Below are 14,019 nucleotides of genomic sequence, written 5' to 3' on the forward strand. Positions count from 1 at the left end.
GCAAATAAGTTAACTCACAATTTCACTGCCCACCCCTTTCTTTACATCCAAAGCAAGCAGGTACAGTCATTCATACGCCTGTCCAGAGCACTCTAACGGCGCATCGGGGAGTACACGTGGGTCATTTATGTGTGGCTTTGGGCTCAAAACCTGACCTCATCATGCATGCACATTCCCATGGACCATCTATAACTCTCCATGTCTTTAAAAGCTGTCTTGGGCCTGCCAGGCAGTGCTGAGGGTGATAAATGCAAAACAGAGTGTGCTGTTCGAGCACTCTAGACAGACGTGTGCATGACTGCACAAATAAATATTTCTAAATTCAGAATTCATATAACAGGACATGAATAACAATGACAAGTCAAGAAATGAATGTTAAATACCACATCTAATACTAAGTAAATGAGGTTAACAACTGTGCTGGACTACGTGGCTTGAGATATAATAAACTTGGTAGCAGAAATTGTGCTAATGCACTGTCGGGAGTTAACTCCAGGACACATGAAAGGCAACCAAAGCCAATATCTCTGTTGTTAACCCAATACTTGAGATCAAACTTGTAGAGCTGAAAGTCAAACTCACATGCTCTAATGTGCGGCAGTGAAATGATATGACCAGCGAAAATATGGCATCTACAATTCTGGATCACTCTTCAAACGTCCTGGAGACTTTTGCCCACGATAGTGCATGTATGGTGAAGAGAAGACAATACTAGAGCACTGGCGCATATTCATGAGGCATTCACTGATCTAGGTTGTACATCACATCACTACAAGGCCGTGCAGGTGTGGATAAACAAAAAAAGCTTGATTAACTGCAAGCACAATGCAGACACCGGCAAACAATTCTCCTACAGACTACTAGGCAATGCCTCCTAGTGCAGTACTATGCCCCTACACTACATACTGAAAAGAACCTCACATGACTTGGATGAGAGAGTAGCATTTCACTGGTTAGCTTGCTGAAAGGGAATAGACATAGGCATGACTTATGTGCAGTCAAGTCTAACAATGCCATTAGACTTCAGAGAATGTTGCACATAAAAGTTAGCTTCATTAAATTTTTAGACATACAATGTCTCAAAAGCACATAATGATACTAACCGCAGTTATAAAATGCAAACTTTTTTAATCGTCGCTTTCTCAAGTTGTTGGCTTCAAGCACTATAATGTAATGAGTAACCTGGAATCACTATGTGCACTACAAACCAGAATACGATATATGATATATTTATACTGAAAATAAACACTTCGACAGAAATGCTTGTCTGGTTGGGTTTGATAACTTGTAATAAGCTCTGACATATCTTCAACCAAAAATTTTTTAATTTAAAACAACGTTTCGAAGAAGTCTCGGCTCCTTCTTCACGGGAGACTGGGGCCTGTGGCTAGAAAAGATTTGGTTGAAGACGTGTGATTGCTGATTATAAGATATCTTTAGAAGTTGGAATTTTCAGTTTTTATTTTGGATAATGATGCACTGTTCTCGATATTTATTTCAGAGAATACATAACTTCTAAGGATACATCATTAGTACTTTTTTCATACAGAAGTGCTGTAAAGGTTATTTTGGCCTTTTTTTAGCCTGAGCAGTTGATGTAGCAAGACTGAATCTGAAGACGCTTGTATTTAGAGCGGCGTATTGCCGTAACTGCAAACTGCAAACACCATAAGAAAAAGTCACAATGTGGGAGTCAAGTGATAGGGCACTGAGAAACAGAAGTACAAGTTTAATTCGATAAATTGGGTTCTCATGCTCTAGCTGTGCACTGGGTTGAGTGAAATTTGCATGTTGACAGAAGCGATGAAATGGCCACTGCAGCATTGCATTCTGCAGGGCTTAATACAGTTACAAATGATGTCAGTGTCATTAGATGCAGTGTGAAAAACCTACTTAAAGGACTATAGACACCTAGTTTTATTGCGTGTTTTCTTCTTTCAAATGATGCTTTAGACATTAGAATACATGGATCACCTCATGGTCTTCGCCTACGACCACAAAATAATATATAATTGAATTTCTTCTTTGGTGCTCTTTTGGCATCAGTTTCATCAACTGAATGATGGCTGTGACAGGTAGCTGATGTTTAGATCATGTGATGCACAAAAAAAAAAACGGCAATATAAACGCCGATACATAGTTTCAACTAACTACAGCACTTAAACCAGCTGGCTTCAATAGCTAGAATTGCAATAAACGATGCATCGGTAGTTATATTGCCTTTTTTTTGTGCCTCACGTGATCTAGAAATGGACTACATGTCAACCATCGTTCGGTTGATGAAAACGAAACAAAATAGCGTCACGAAAAATTAAATTATAAATTATTTAGCTGTTGTAGGCAAATACCATAGGGCGCTCCGTGTATAGCAATGTCTAGCACGTTGTTTGAAAGAAGAAAACACATTAGCAAAAATTTGATGTCTATAGTCCTTTCACCAAGTAACAGCCCTCAGCGTAGTGACCGTCTGTGAACAGGCAGCACTATGTTAGCACACAATTCTTTGTGAAGGAACAGCCTGTCGGTCTGCATCAGCTTGTACGAGGTTGCAGAGTAATGCCTCAAATGCAAAACAAAACCCCTTACTCATATGATTCTATTGTGCCCCCCCTCCCCCTCTAAACTTTGCTAAATTTCTCCTGCGCCCAGTGTAACCCCTATTCAATAGCCAACTATGTATACATGGCGTGTTTGTCAAGGATACTGACCTTTTTTTGGTTAAAACTGAATTTTAAGAGGTTGATTCAGTGTAAGTTTATTGGCTATTTTCGGTTTGAACCGAAAACTCCAACATTTATATACCTAGTATGTTGTCTTTACAACATACTATATAGATGTTGGGAGTTTTCGGTTTGCACCTTTTGCACTTCCAAAAATAGTGCTGAAGCTACATACACTGATCCAAACAAACCATTGCTCATCAAACTATGTTACTCTGTGTACAAGGTTACTGAGCATACTGAACACGTGCGACTTTTTCTCAATGATATGGAATTAACAGAGCCTTTGAGACGGAAATGCAAAATGTACAGATCTTAACTCTTATTAAATATGTTTTAATTTCATTATCAGGCATAGTTGTTTCCGGTTTTCTATTGCAATTTTTACCAAGTTTTTCTTCAAAATGTCCACAGAGCCAGAAACTGTGACTGAGTGCACATTTCATGTTAGTTATGCCAGGGTTAAATTTTCATCCCCTCACCTGACATCACATTAAAAGGTACAGAACACATACCTTGAGGAAGACCTTGGTCTTTCCCATCTGGTAGTCAGCCTTGCCCAGTACAGCTGCTGTGATGCGGGCTGTGGCAGCCCGGCAGTCCACCTTGTGCACAGGCCCAACGCCAGGAATGAGAAAGCGGTAGCGTTCCACAAACTCTCTGAATGTGTGCCGGATTGGGTAGCCTGCCCGCCGGATGCGGATAGTCTCCATCATGCCAGAGTATCGCAGCTGCTTGCAGCAGAGCTCCCGGTCAAACATCTATGCAAGATTAAAGATTACATAATGAGCTTGGGTCTCTTGCATGCTGCTTGAACCACTGAAGCAGAGGTTGAACCTCTGGTTGAACCTCTGAAGCACTGAGCCAACTACCTCATGAGAGGAAACCAAGTATGTAAAAGACGCATTCATTCTCCATAACTCTAGACATACAGCAAGCTCAGTTTAATAAAAAATTGGCGGTGGTTTAGTTCTGGTTAAACCTGGAGTGATGCAACAGCTACAGCTGGCCGAGTGGAACTTGCTCAGTTGAATTGCAAAGTCAGTTTTTCGCCACTCCGTTTCGCTGGGCATTCCCTCTTCACCTTCGTCCCACTTGACACAGCGCATGCGCACAGCTGTGGCAGCTCGGTTTAGCCGGTGCGCAGCTGCTGCTCCGCACGAGGTGGCTTGCCACGTGACCAGTCGCGTGACGAACTACATGATCAGCCATGGCACAGCGCCTCCGGCAGCTGCTCTGCACCACGTGACCAACCACGTGACAGCGTGGCGGCGCAGCCACGGGGTGGCGGCACTGCCATGCTGAAGGCTCGAAATGCTACCGTAATGTAGCTATCGCTACAAAACAACACCAAGAAAACACAAGGGATTCAGCTCATGTATGCAATGTTTTTTGACGCAACGTTTGAGCAACGTTCTTCCAAGACTTAAAGGTAAGAAATATATTTTGATGACGATGGCAATTGCAAACCATTTCTTACGCGATTATTTTTGCGAACTTTCAGTGCACTTGCTTTTAGTTCACAATTCAGCATTTTGACAGTAATACTACAATAAATGCAAACACATGAAGCAGAAAATTAGGAACGCACAGGTACTGAAGGATCGACTGATGGGCGAGTTGGTCCATGACTAGTTGAAGCAAGGCGTGCAATATGGTACACAGGACGGAAGAAAGAAATAGACACGAGTACGGTACTCTGTGTTCGTCTCCAGTGCAGTGTCCATATCTGTTTCTTTCCTCCGTCCTGTGCACTGTCTTGTGCACCTTGCTTCAACCAGGTACAGATACTTTCAGCTGCGCTGTCTAGCTTGAGTATAAGAGCAAAAGCACTGTAACACGAAAGTAAAGAGTGGCATTGCAATAACAAATTGCACTTCACTTTTCGATGCATAAAAAATGCTTGTTTATTTAATAAGCTTATCAGTGAAGGTCATCAGTGCAGAGCATTACATGAAAGAGGTCAGAATTTAGAAACACTGATGCGTCACTCACCATAGGCTTCTTGTTCTCATTGGGCTTTATACATCTGATGAAGAAAGGATGGCACTGACTCAAAGCCTTCATAAGAGAGTCTAGAGACCTCTTGAATTGGGCACTCAGTGTTGGTGTCTTCTTTCGAGTGTCAGTACCCTGCAAGGATTGACAGGTGCAACAATCAAGGCCATTGAAAGAGTTCACATATCCATGTAAACATATAATATGACATAAAAACTACCCCTACTTAATCAATTTTCCCTGTATCTTTTTCTTTGCACTATTCCACGAACTTTGCCCACTGGTTCACCTTGGAAAAGAAAAAGATCATGTACTCTTGCAGAATCTTTCATATATATAAGTAATTTTTCAAGTTTCCTCAAGTTCTTGCCCAGCTTCTACATCAGACTTAGGCAAACAGATAACGCCAGTTTCTCCCTTTAAACACAAAGTTAACTGGAAAAAAATTCTGAATGATAAAAAAACTGTAAAAATGAGTTCTGCACATAACCACCTAACAGCATGTTGGCATAATATAAGCCTCTTGAACCAGTTTGTTTGGCCTGGAGCACAGTATAAATCAAAAGCATGTACACTGTTGTTCTACCGTGGAGAACAATTCTCGGTATCTGAAGACACACTTTCACATCTGTATCAGCTGCAACACTAAATGAAAAAAAAAAACCCAAAAAACTGCAGCACAATGATAAAGTTGCAAACCTGTTGTAGCAATTCCGTTCCATGCCAATCGCAGAGAAAGCACTTCAGAAAGAAATACAGAGAAAGTGAGGGCAGGAAAGGTGGAGAGTTTAACCAGAAGAGGATTCCAGTTGGCTACCCTGTACTGGAAGAAGGAAAAGAAGGCATGTAAAGGTGCAAGAGAGAAGAAAGGGATAAAGTAAGGTCAGAGTACATAAGTGAGTACATGAGAAGAATGGCCACTATACAAGTACATGACAGAAAAGTTCAAAGTGTCTTCGTACCATGCCAATGTCGTTGACAAACAAGTTCTGAAGAAACTTGTTGTTGCTGACTTGAATCAGCTGGATTAAGTCAGCGCTGAATGTGTCCCGGTTCTTCTCCAGAAAGTTCCGGGCATCATAGAAGACCACGCCTGCAAAGTGACTGAGTCCAAACGCTGTGTTGATGTCAGACTTGGGCTTCAGATAGTTCTTGTTGGTGCCATGAGTCTTGTGCAGCTTGTTTAGAAGTGTCTGGTCAGTACCCTGCATTATATGTTGAAAAAGAACCAATTGAATACAACAAGTAAACAAGACATAATAATCGCGTACACATGTACAGACTGCATAATGAATTAAAAAAATAAAAAGAAAACTTCACAGAGTCGAGAAAAGGAGGAGGGATCTTGGACACCCCACAAATCCTTGAGGAGCACTCCCTTCGCCACTAAGATATGACACAAAAAGGAAGGAATGGACGAACTAAGCATATCAAATGTGCGTGGACAGCATTCCACTTATATATAGTGATTATTTATTTAAAATAACAAAAAGGAAGGTAAAAGATGTTTGCTCACCCCGGCATCTGCCATCACTAAACGGCGGCACCTGAGCTGGGGTAGCGGAAATATAGTATAGCAGGCAGTTTGAAGAAGTGAAACAAAAGAGGTGACCATTCCACTTGCAGAAAGGTAATTCCTCCTGAAATCATGCCTAGCTGTGTGCATGTGTGTGTGTGTACAATGCGACTCAGCTTCCCTAGACATAGACATAAAGCACACCACCTGCATTTTTTTTTCTTTGCACCAAAAAGTGAGGTATTGAGATGTAAAATTGTTGGTACACAAGACACTTGTATTTTATGCCAAGGAAACTAATAGTAACGAGTGAAAATATCTAAATATTTATTTTTCATATGAAAGTGAATTAAAAGAGAATAGAACAAGTTTCATTAAAAGTGAATTAAAAGAGAACATAACAATTTTCTTTGAATAGCTTTTATGCCAAAGTGAATATTTTACAATGTATGTAGAGAGAAAAATTCACTGACTGAATTTCAATAAGCCGCAACTTGATTTGACTTCTGTACAAATGTGAATCACATATTACATTATTCAATTTCGTACTCGAAAAGTTTGTGCATTCACTCGACCCTACACGAAATGCACCTGGCATGCACGCTTAGGCGATGACTGCCAAAGGGGACGACAAAAACCTTATGCAAATTTACAATTCCCTCAGAGCATTACATGAAAACATACATAAAAGCTGGAATATTCTTCTATGCAGCTGGTGTAGTGGTTTCATCACCATGGCGACAGAGGTCAAATGTAGATTTTGGCAGCGGACTTTTCTCACTGCAAACGGTTTGGTTTATGGTTTATGGGGGTTTAACGTCCCAAAGCGACTAAGGCTATGAGAGACGCCGTAGTGAAGGGCTCCGGGAATTTCGACCACCTGGGGTTCTTTAATGCGCACTGACATCGCAGAGCACACGAGCCTCTAGAATTTTGCCTCCATCGAAATTCAACCGCCGCGGCCGGGTTTCAAGCCTGCGTCTTTCGGGTCAGCAGCCGAGCGCCATAACCACTCAGCCAACGCGGCAGCTCACTGCACTGCAAACAGTGTCTTGATTTGTTTAAGCAGATGCATTTCCAGCCCGCTGACCTTTGGAAACTTGCTTTCCTCATCGATGAGTGCCATGATGTTCATGGGCTTGACAGCGATGAGGTCCAGGCAGTCCTGGTTGTCCACAAACTCAATGTGCTGCCAGTTGATGCACTCGAGGTTATACTCCTCCTGCTCCAACTTGAAGATGTGCCGCACAAAAAACTGCTGCAAGTTCTCGTTCGCATAGTTTATGCAGAACTGCTCAAAGCTGGGGGAAGGCAGATAAAACATGCGCAAAGCCACAAGATGAGGATGGGAACAAACATGCAAAATAATTGCCTTATTTCAACAGTGGCACATTGAAATGCAACAGACAAGATTTAAAACCGAATTTAACTCGTATAGGCTGACAAACAAATTATGTTTAAATAACACTGTCTTTTTACAGTCCACACCAGCCACTTTTCGCAAAGCATCAAACTGCAGAAGAAGCAATGCATCCACATATGAGAAATGTCAACTAAGCCTATTCCTATTTTTTCTGTTTAGCCTGATGACTACATATGAGACCTCTAAGTGAGATTGTAGACCAGTCAAAGTGGTAGATATTGGACATAGATGTGTATTATAAAACTTAGTACGCATTTTCCAATGAAATTTTTACACAGGTTTAGAAGTACTAAATATACACTTTATAAAAGGTACAAAAAGGCCAGAAATAGGTTGACTAAAATACATCTGAAGGAAAATGTAACTGCAAATTTACTTAGAGCACTCTGCTTCTCTGCTTCTTCAGGCGAAAATCTGTGTGCACAGCCTCTGAACACTCACAAACATAAAATTCCTAAGCCTGGACAAATGAAACAGACAAAACATAAGACGGCAGCATCTATATGAAATTATAAAACAACTTAACTACTGTTCTTTCTAATGCCTTGAAAACATAATTCTGTGATGAGCCACCATATAAATCAAAGGTTCAGGATGCTTGTTCTGTCTTATCTTATATAATAAGATAGAACAAACATCATGAATAGTAATACAACAAAATGGCAATAATATTTGGAGGGAGGTGAGAAACCTGATTTGTGCCAGCAAATCTAGGATGACCCTTACTAGACTTAGCAAGTGAAGATTTTGAGTAATATTATTGGTTCCACAACAACTGTCCATTTATGTTGCATGTCTATTCCAACTCTAATACTACACACCTTTAGGTGAAAGGATGCAAAGCAGTCTATTAAAAGAAACAAGTATTCACACCTGGTCACAAATGCAACCACACGAACTCTGACAGTATATGGTCAAGAACAAGTGAGAAGTCAATTTCTTGTGCTGTGTGAATTCAATTAATTCATAAACTATTCAAATTCAATGTTGAAAAGTGATACAGAGAAAGCTGATCAACTGAAAAATGCTACTACAACAGATATTTTTTTATATTGTGTGGATGATCAGGAACTCACCTGTTTACAGCAAAGTTCTCAAAGCCAAAGATGTCGAGCACACCTATGGATGTCCGGTAATGACCTGTGGCTGACTTCGGCTTGTAGATAGCCGAGTTGATTTTATTCACAATCCAGATGAACATGCGGCCATAGATGCCCTTCACAAAGGCATCCCGGACATCCCTGGACTGTTCGACGCTCATTGTTGATACCACAGTGTCCCCATGGGCAAAGATGGTGCGAGTCGTAAGGGCGTCCATTAGGTGTTGCTGATTGACCTGTGTATATATATTTACATATAAAAAAAATCAAAGAGAAAAACAGCCATGTGGTGAACAAACAACAAATAAAATAGAGGATAATTTTTCAAAGTTTCACTTTCAAGTCTTACAAAGAAATCTCGGAAACAATAAAGCATCTTGTGCAACAGAATCAACATGTGCAGAAAAGCATCCCATTTCGCAAAAGCATAATTACTGGTCACTGACTCAGTCATGTCCGATTGTGTGCGAATGATGTTGAGGGAGCTGCAGCCATCATGAAGAAACACAAAAGCCAAAATACACGTGGAAGATGAAAGACGCTGAAACTGGTCACTAATCTTTGAAGCTGCTCCGTGAGGCGGGGTAATATGTCTTTCACAGTCATCACACCGCCACGTGTTGGGCTTCTAAAGAACAGCATGTCATTGTGTCAAGAAATGGAAGACAACAAATGGACTACTGCAAATCCATTAGTCATTTTCCACTTCTTGACACCGGTCAGGTGCACATCTGCTAGCTGCACATCTACAAACTATTCAAGAAAAAGATTAAGAAAGGCGCATACACGCAACCAAATGCAGCGAGCTCTTGCAGGCAGCTGTCACAAACTATGCATTAAATATGAACTGTTTAAGTCAGGGACCGCGTTGGTGAGGCAAAGTCACTGGCCACTGCGCATGCACAGGGCTATAATGCATACTCAAGGTAGCACTTACCTCAAGTAGCTTGGCAGCACTTTGAACACTCCCAGCACCAATAATCTCAACTGCATCGAGGTTGTCGATAAGGCGAGCTGAAATGATCAATAAATGGAAATTGACAGCATTGATAACATAAACTTCATTAAGGCAGTAGGCATGTTTTCCTTCAACATACTGTGGTTCTAATTTTAAACGTGGAAATGCAAATCTCTGTATGCACTTACGCTTGTACTTGATGTTGCCAAGATGAAGCACAATGCCTAATATCTTGAGAATGTCCCAAATTTCGTGGTCAGAAAACATCAGCACCTTCATGGCTGAACGAATGTCAGCAAACTCAGCCGCATCGTCCCTGCCTTCACAAGTGATGCTTCCACCCTGTTTGAAATGAAAACATGAAGGAGGTTACAAGCAGAAAACTTAAATTTGTTTCTGGAATTCCTTGGCATATAATTCTTCATAGCTTACAGTAAGCATTCATTACTGACAAAATTCGAACTATACATTTCATCATGCAATAAAATATTGAAATGTCTCGTAGCACACAAGGACATACCTGAGTCAAGTAATGGTATTTAGAGGCATCTTGAATCTCAAGCTTTGCCTTGTCCTCTTTACTCAACCCCGACAACATGCAGTAGAATATGTGGTAATTTCTTTCATACTGTGCCTGAAAAAGAAGAATGCAACAAAAAATAAAGTTGTCAGCTGACACGCTCAGTTCTTGTTGTCATTAGATCTCCAAGTAAGAAGGCCTTGCAGCCACATCAAACATTTGCACATTTTTCTTATTCAGTACTGAACTATGTATTGTGCAGAAATATACCAGGAAGGCATTACAGCAGCAAATTTTGGGAAGGGCATTGAAAACACAACATCATACAGTACTGAGTTGCAAAGCAAAGCACCAGAAGATATGAGAGCTGTCAGCAGCAAAGATGTGGCAAACACAAGAAAAAAAAAAACACTTACTTGGCTCACGATACGGGACTTTTCAAGCAGGTATTGTTCAATTTTGGCACCTTCAATCACACCCTGCTTGTTAAAGTGAATGTCAATATATTTTCCAAACCTACTAGAGTTGTCATTTCGGATCGTCTTTGCATTTCCAAATGCTAGAAAAAAATAGGACGAAGTACATAAATCATAAATGTTATGTCTAAGCAGACTTTCACCTGGTGCTTATATGGAAGCACAAATGACCATGCCTTCTGCCTGTACTTTCTTTCCTTATGTGCTCTTTATATCACAGTGTCAACTGTGTAAAAAGACAGCTTCATAAATAAAACAAACAATTTTATAACAAGGGCCATAAGAACAAAACAGTTTAACTTAAGAACATAGGGCTATAAAGGTGGCAAGTGTTTGTTTTGAAAAAAAAAACAACAACAACAAACAAACAATATATTTGTGGCAAGTGCACAATATGATCTTAAGCTATGATTAGTAATACAAACCGACCAAACCATCAAACAGTTCATACAACCCTACTTGAGAAACAAGTCGTTGACCCATGAACTCTTTGACAGCCACTGACACTGCTGATACTGTGCTACATGGTAAACTTCTATACTGCTGAGCAGGATGAAAACTCATATGACTACACCAGTCTTCACAAATTTGCATATACAGCAGAGAAATAAAAAAAGCTTCTTGAAATTCACAGCAACTTTGACTATATGGTAACCTTTCATAAGAAATAGCGAGGGGAATACAAAATGGACCCACCTTCCAGGATGGGATTAGCTTCTAAGATTTGCTGCTCTATCCAAGAGTGTTGTCCACTAATCGCTGCCAAGTACTGGAGGATTAGCTTCGTGCTCTCTGTTTTGCCTGCCCCACTTTCACCACTGGAAAAAAAAAAAGAACCGAAGAAAAAAAACCTTTTAATTAAAGTGGCATTCATTTGTCATCAAACATGGTTGTTCATACAGCAGGTAAAATGTCTCTAGTGAGACAAAATAAACAGGGAAAGAATATGCTTATATCATGAAGGTGGCCTCAGAAAATTACGTATAGAATTCTACAGTCTGGACAGCATGAAAATACAGCTAGTGAATGTCACTGTGTGTCATTAAATGGCTTTAAAGCAAAGGAAAAAAGAAAGCATGAAAAAACATCTACAAAACTTATGAAATGTTTTGTTATAGAATAATGTACGTCTCAACGAAAACCATGCATCCTGAATATTTCAACTTCTAGCCCCGTCACAATTAAAGGGAAAGCCTACTGACATTTATTGACTAAATTTTTTTGCGGCCATTGAAAGCTTCATGCCTAAACGAATACTCAGCTATGGCACTGAGAAACATGGCAGAACAATTTAAAACCTAACTTTCTTCATATTATAGTCTTGCTTTTTCATGGTAGTTGGCGCCTGTAAACCCTGACATCGAGAACAGAAATACTAGACAGTACAGTGACTCTAAGCCACTCTATGGACACGCTGACAGTCATGTCGTCTAGGTGCCGTGCAATGCCGTAATGAGCATGACATTAACCGAAATTTGTACTTTTATTAAAACTACCGTTCAGAGCACTAAAATGGCTTTAAAAATAATATAAAATAACAATGGTGATTTCTGTCACAGATGCCAGAAACCACTTTTGCCAGCAGTGCCATTGTTAGCACAGAGGACGCCTGCCTTTCTGAAAACCTTTGAAGAAATGATGAGAAAGCATAGTTAAACCATACAAGAAACAGTGACTATAATTGCAAATGGAAAAAATTAAGGTGTCTGAAGTTTAATCCAGACAAAATAACAAAAATAAACGGTGTGTATTATGCTCAATTGTATTCATAAAGTGTAGTATATCAACTCCAGGAGACGTTGCAAGACTATCGTCCATCTTTTTGTAGAGCCACTATGTTTCAACACAGCATGGCACAGCCATCTGGCCTGGTCTAACTTTCTTTACCAATTCGAAACATAAATCCCTCCCAAAACTGCGAGTTCTACTCTCATTATTATCGTCACAGGGAAAAACCTACAATATTTGCCAATATTTTTATGCTTATCTCTGGCAGTAGACTGTCCTGTTAAGCACTTCTACACAGGCCCTCCAATATGTATCAGCTTGAAGTGTTGTAAATTAGGATGGCAGCAAAAATCACTGGGTAGGACACACACCAAACAAAGGTATACAAGTCATGGTCTTCCACTTCACCAGGCCTGCAAGGCGCGTACCTGATGATGACGCACTGGTTGACATGAAACCTTTTCATGTTGGTGTAGGCATTGTCACCAATGGCAAATATGTGGGGTGGCAGCTCCCCAATCTTCTTGTCCTTGTACAGCTTGATCTGCTCCGCAGTGTAGATGGGCAGAATCTGGTAAGGATTTACTGCGACCAATATGGATCCTGTATAAGTCTGCACAAGGGAAAAAGAAAAGAGAAGGGCAGAAAAAAAGCAACAAAAAATGTCAGTTTCTTACTGGGGATGAAGTACAAGTAGTTTACTCTCCAGTAACAAAAACAAAACAATTAAGCTAAAAAAATACATGAAATCCAAAGTAAAACAAAAATTATAGGGGACACTTCAGCTCCGCCCAGGCACATAGCCAGGAAATTTTTTTTTTTTTTTTTGGGGGGGGGGGGGGGGGGAGGGGGGAGGGGGGGGAAAGGGGGTTTAACTTGATTTTGGAAGGGGGTAAGTGCCTGGCTCTGCATTTAAGGTATGACACGATATTGTTAATGGGTTAATGCCCATGCAAAACTGGTTATTCTCGACTTTGCATTCATGGCTCCCTGGGAGCCCTCACACCACTCATCACTCCTGGCGAAGAAGTTAAGTGATGTGTCACTACTCCGTGATGGCAGGTGCTGCCACCGGTGGGGCTTGTGCGACCCAGGTTGCTCTTCCCGTGCGACCTCTAGTGACCAAACATTAATTTAACTGCCACCTGCCACGGTGGTTAGTTTGTTCACAATCCGGTAGGCAGTTTGTGATGATGCCACAAGGTCACATGACCTGGGTGGCCCATCTAGGTTGCTTATTCGGGAATTTTTCACTCACAATGCTGATGATGACTAAGCCGGTTTTTCTGCAGAATAGGAGCCTCAATGCTATCGAATTATTGAAATAATAAAATGACATATGCTTGAAAACAAAAGAAGACTTTCACACCTTTTACTGTCTCTAAAGGGGGAATGCGGGCATTGGAGGTGAAATATTTTAGTTTTTGGTGTACAGCAATGAAATTTAGCATGTAGACTGGAAACTATGCTCAATGCTTAAATACACAATTTTACTGAAGTATCTTAAGCAGGTTTAACAGTATAAACTTTTACATGCTTCATTGCTATGCCAAACTTGCAGAAAGCCTGGCGTGACAACA

At 40.6% G+C, this 14,019-nt stretch overlaps 1 protein-coding gene across 2 annotated transcripts in view; it reads right to left on the reverse strand.

The window, feature by feature from the left end:
* Positions 1–14,019, reverse strand: part of ck (unconventional myosin-VIIa ck) — a 174,835-nt gene that overhangs the window by 48,894 nt on the left and 111,922 nt on the right. For both annotated transcript variants that reach the window (XM_077658424.1, XM_077658425.1), the window contains exons 4-14: positions 12,868–13,052; positions 11,408–11,529; positions 10,652–10,794; positions 10,236–10,349; positions 9,904–10,057; positions 9,695–9,771; positions 8,734–8,993; positions 7,325–7,535; positions 5,681–5,923; positions 4,716–4,853; positions 3,236–3,481 (exon numbers count right to left, since the gene is read on the reverse strand). In XM_077658424.1, coding sequence (XP_077514550.1) covers positions 3,236–3,481; positions 4,716–4,853; positions 5,681–5,923; positions 7,325–7,535; positions 8,734–8,993; positions 9,695–9,771; positions 9,904–10,057; positions 10,236–10,349; positions 10,652–10,794; positions 11,408–11,529; positions 12,868–13,052 — 1,893 coding nt within the window. The remainder of the gene's footprint in view (positions 1–3,235; positions 3,482–4,715; positions 4,854–5,680; positions 5,924–7,324; positions 7,536–8,733; positions 8,994–9,694; positions 9,772–9,903; positions 10,058–10,235; positions 10,350–10,651; positions 10,795–11,407; positions 11,530–12,867; positions 13,053–14,019) is intronic.

The sequence above is a fragment of the Amblyomma americanum genome, chromosome 3, assembly GCF_052857255.1.
Source record: "Amblyomma americanum isolate KBUSLIRL-KWMA chromosome 3, ASM5285725v1, whole genome shotgun sequence".
Taxonomy (NCBI): Eukaryota; Metazoa; Arthropoda; class Arachnida; order Ixodida; family Ixodidae; genus Amblyomma; species Amblyomma americanum.